The sequence below is a fragment of the Petaurus breviceps genome, unplaced genomic scaffold (genome assembly GCF_028583685.1).
Source record: "Petaurus breviceps papuanus isolate PSGF00001 unplaced genomic scaffold, PetGlider_PUasm1.0 90352, whole genome shotgun sequence".
In the NCBI taxonomy this organism is placed as follows: domain Eukaryota; kingdom Metazoa; phylum Chordata; class Mammalia; order Diprotodontia; family Petauridae; genus Petaurus; species Petaurus breviceps.
In genome coordinates, this window is record NW_027187228.1 from 586,810 (window position 1) to 590,210 (window position 3,401).

General features: G+C 44.3%; 1 protein-coding gene across 1 annotated transcript in view; it reads left to right on the forward strand.

Annotated features, from left to right (window-relative positions):
• Positions 1–346: 346 nt before the first annotated feature.
• The window catches only part of LOC138177221 (gastricsin-like), an 11,277-nt gene continuing 8,222 nt past the window's right edge, over positions 347–3,401 (forward strand). Inside the window, exons 1-2 of the mRNA XM_069108300.1 lie at positions 347–411; positions 3,188–3,338. Coding sequence (XP_068964401.1) covers positions 347–411; positions 3,188–3,338 — 216 coding nt within the window. The remainder of the gene's footprint in view (positions 412–3,187; positions 3,339–3,401) is intronic.

A 3,401-nucleotide genomic window follows, 5' to 3' on the forward strand; every position in this document is an offset into this window, starting at 1 on the left:
GCTATATCCTTGGACAGGAGGAGAAGGGAGGGGGTCCCACATCTAATTTGTTCTTGGTTATCATGTTAGCATTGGCTCTATTTGTTTGGGACCAAAAGGCTGTGGGTACTTAGTAGCAGATTAAGCAGCCAAGCTCTGGATAAAAAGCTAAGACCCTGTTTGCTCCTAACCTGCCATTTATGCCAAATGATTATTCTGTTTACTGAGGCTGGCATTGGTAAGTGGGGAGGAGGGGAGACACCCCACTCTGGAAGTATATATAGGAGAGGCCCCAGTGGTTCTCTTCAGCTCAGAGAGGACTTCAGGAGTCGATATCTCTTGGAGCTGCTTGAGGAAGAAACCAATCATGATGAAGTTGCTAATTATTGCCCTTGTCTGCCTCCATTTTTCAGAGGCAGACAAAATAATCAAGTAAGTCCTGAGTTTGGGGAGGGGGTGGAGTTGGAGAAAACTGATGGCAGGGAACAGCATATAGGAGAGAGAAGGGAGAAGGAAGCACAGTGTCCTGGGAAGAACCCGACCTGGGAGTCAGAATAGCTGGGTTGGAATCCTGCCTCTGCTGCTGATTACCTTTGTGTAATGAGCAAGTCAATTAACCTTCCTGGGCCTCAGTTTCCTTACAATAATAAAAATGAGAATAATAATGGTTAGCATGTGTCTAGGGCCTTAAGGGTGACAAAAATGCTTAAAATGTTTGTAAAATGTTTAGCAAAGTGCCTGGCACATAGCGTGCACCATATAAATGCTTATTCCTACCCTTCCCCCACCCTTAATTTATTTCACATATGTTACCTGATTTCATCCTTATACCAACTCTGGAAAATAGGTAGTAGTATTATTATCCCCATTTTATAGATTAAGAAAACAAGTAAAGAGAAGTTAAGTGAGTTAGCTAGGGTCCCATAGCTTATAAAAATCACAGGCAAGATTTGCACTCAAGTCTTCCTGACTCCATCATCTTCCTCTGTATCCATTGATCCATCTATGTACCCCCTTAGGGATAAAATGATTTTGATGAGACTCAAGGGACATTTTGGGAAAGATATAAAAGCCTTGATTTTATAGTCAGAGTACCTTAATTCAGATTCTAGATGTGTCACTTACAACCCAGGTGACTGGGTAAATCTGTTAAGCTCTCTGGAGGTTAGTTTTCTGATGGGCAAAATGAGGGGTTGAGCTAGAAGACCTCCGAAGTCCCTATCAGCTTCAGGTCTGTGAGCGTATAATCTTTGGAAAGAGGGAGGAGTATCATGAAAGGTAAGTCATTGTGTGATCATCAAGTAAGTCTGTATTACAGACACTTCTGAAAGGCAAAGAGGGATTCCAAAGAAAGTGGACTATGTGGGAAAATGGCTGTATGTAGAGGATTGACTATAGGTCCATCCTTGTCATCGCCACCCTCCAACCAAGAATTTCCAATGTCCATGACAATTCAATTAAAACCAAAAATCAGGGGGCGGCCAGGTGGCACAGTGAATAAGAGCATTGGCACCATCGTTGGGAGACCTGGAATCGGTTCTGGCCTCAGATACTCAGCACCCACACAAAAATAACTGGTTGTGTAAGCTTGAGCAAGTTACTTAACCCCGATTGCTTAAAAAAAAAACAACAAAAAGGATTTATTAAGCATTACTGTGTATAAGATAGGCAGAAGAAATTTTTAAAAAATTTTAAAACTTTCTGAAGACAATTACAATCTGTGGGGAGGGAAAGATGTGATGGTGGAAGGAAACCAACATTAATTAAGCCCCTACTGTGTAGTAGGCACTGGTGTGATCTAGGCTTCTTGGGAACCCTGAAATGGAAGGACAAAGGTCTGCCTGAAATGAATACAACCACTGAAGCCTTCTTTCAGTCCAAGCAGTTAATTAAAACACTGGGTGGGTTGGGGGAGATTCTTAGTGGGTCTGTGCATTTCATAGGGACAAGATGGACTTTTTTATAGGCAAAAAGATTTTTGGAAGACTCAAGGGTAGCAAGGTGGGGAGAGAGATATGATGGATACTGCTGGCTCCTCTCATGCTTCCCAGAGTCCGTTCCTTTATTAACCTGAAGTGGGGTTGGCCTCTTCCATCTTTTCCCTTGAAGTTGGAAGCCAGAAGCATGTAAAGCAATTCAGTCCTTGAAGAGTCCTAAAGAAGACTGGTGCTCCAAGAGTCCCAAATGGGACTGACCCTGAAGAGTCCCAAAGAGGACCTCAAAGGGGACCCCTGCTTAGAGAGTCCCAAAAGGGACAGGCAACAATTGGAGCTCTCTCATCACATGCCAACTCCACCCTGCTCCCTCACTCAGGGCAGGGCATTCATCTCCACCAATAAGAAGAGAGCCTCCTACCTATGGACTTGGGGGAGGGGTTACATCATTATTGCCATTTTGCAACTCAGTTAATTAAGGCAGACAGAGGTGAAGTGATTTGCCCAAGGTCAAACAGCTAGTGTTCAAGGCAGATTTGCACTCAGGCCTTCCTGACTTCAGGTTCCATGCTCTTTCCACGATGTCACCTAGTTGCTTGGGGGATAGGAGTGATGTGGGGAAAAAAAGAACCTGTTACAGGAAAAAAGTAGAAAAGAGAAGAAAAAGAAAATGTAAACAAAGTAAGAGGAAGCTCGGTGGCACTGTGGCAGATATAGAGTGCCAGGCCCAAAGTCATCTTCATGAGTGCAAACCTGTCCTGAAACACTTACTAGCTTTGTGACCCTGGGCAAGTCATTTACCATGTTTTCCTCAGTTTCATTATATGTAAAATGAGCTAGAGAAGGAAATGGCAAAACCTTCTAGATTCTTTGCCAAGAAAAATTTAAATGGGGTTAAACAGAGTCAGACATGACCAAAATAAGGGCACAACAACATACAAAGTCAATAGAAAGGAACTTCAGGATGAGGAAAGGGTATACCACAGGCTGGAGACCATCTTGGAAGGTCTTCTGTAAAAGTTGGTATCTGAAGTGAGAAGGGTGAGACCTCACTGCTGAAAAGCTGGGTCTGAAAGAGAGCAGGTTGCATAGAGATAGCCAAAGGAAGGAGGGAGTTATGCTTCCTATCTCAGAGCTCTTCTTCCATAGACCCTTTGGGCTGTGGAGCCTTTGCTGCTGGACTGGGGTGGGGAGCGGGTTGGGATTGGTTGAGTGAGCGAGGAGGTGAGTTCTGGGACAGTTGCACTGATAACCCCTCCTCCTGCTCCTCCCAGGGTCCCTCTGAAGAGGTTCAAGTCCATGAAGCAGGTGATGAAGGAGAAGGGAGTGCTGCATGACTTCTTGAAGCACCACAAACAGGATCCTGCCACCAAGTACTTTAACCAGTTTGCTACTGCCTATGAGCCCCTGGACAATTATATGGATGTGAGTGAACATCTTCTCTCTCTCTCTCTCTCTCTCTCTCTCTCTCTCTCTCTCTCTCTCTCT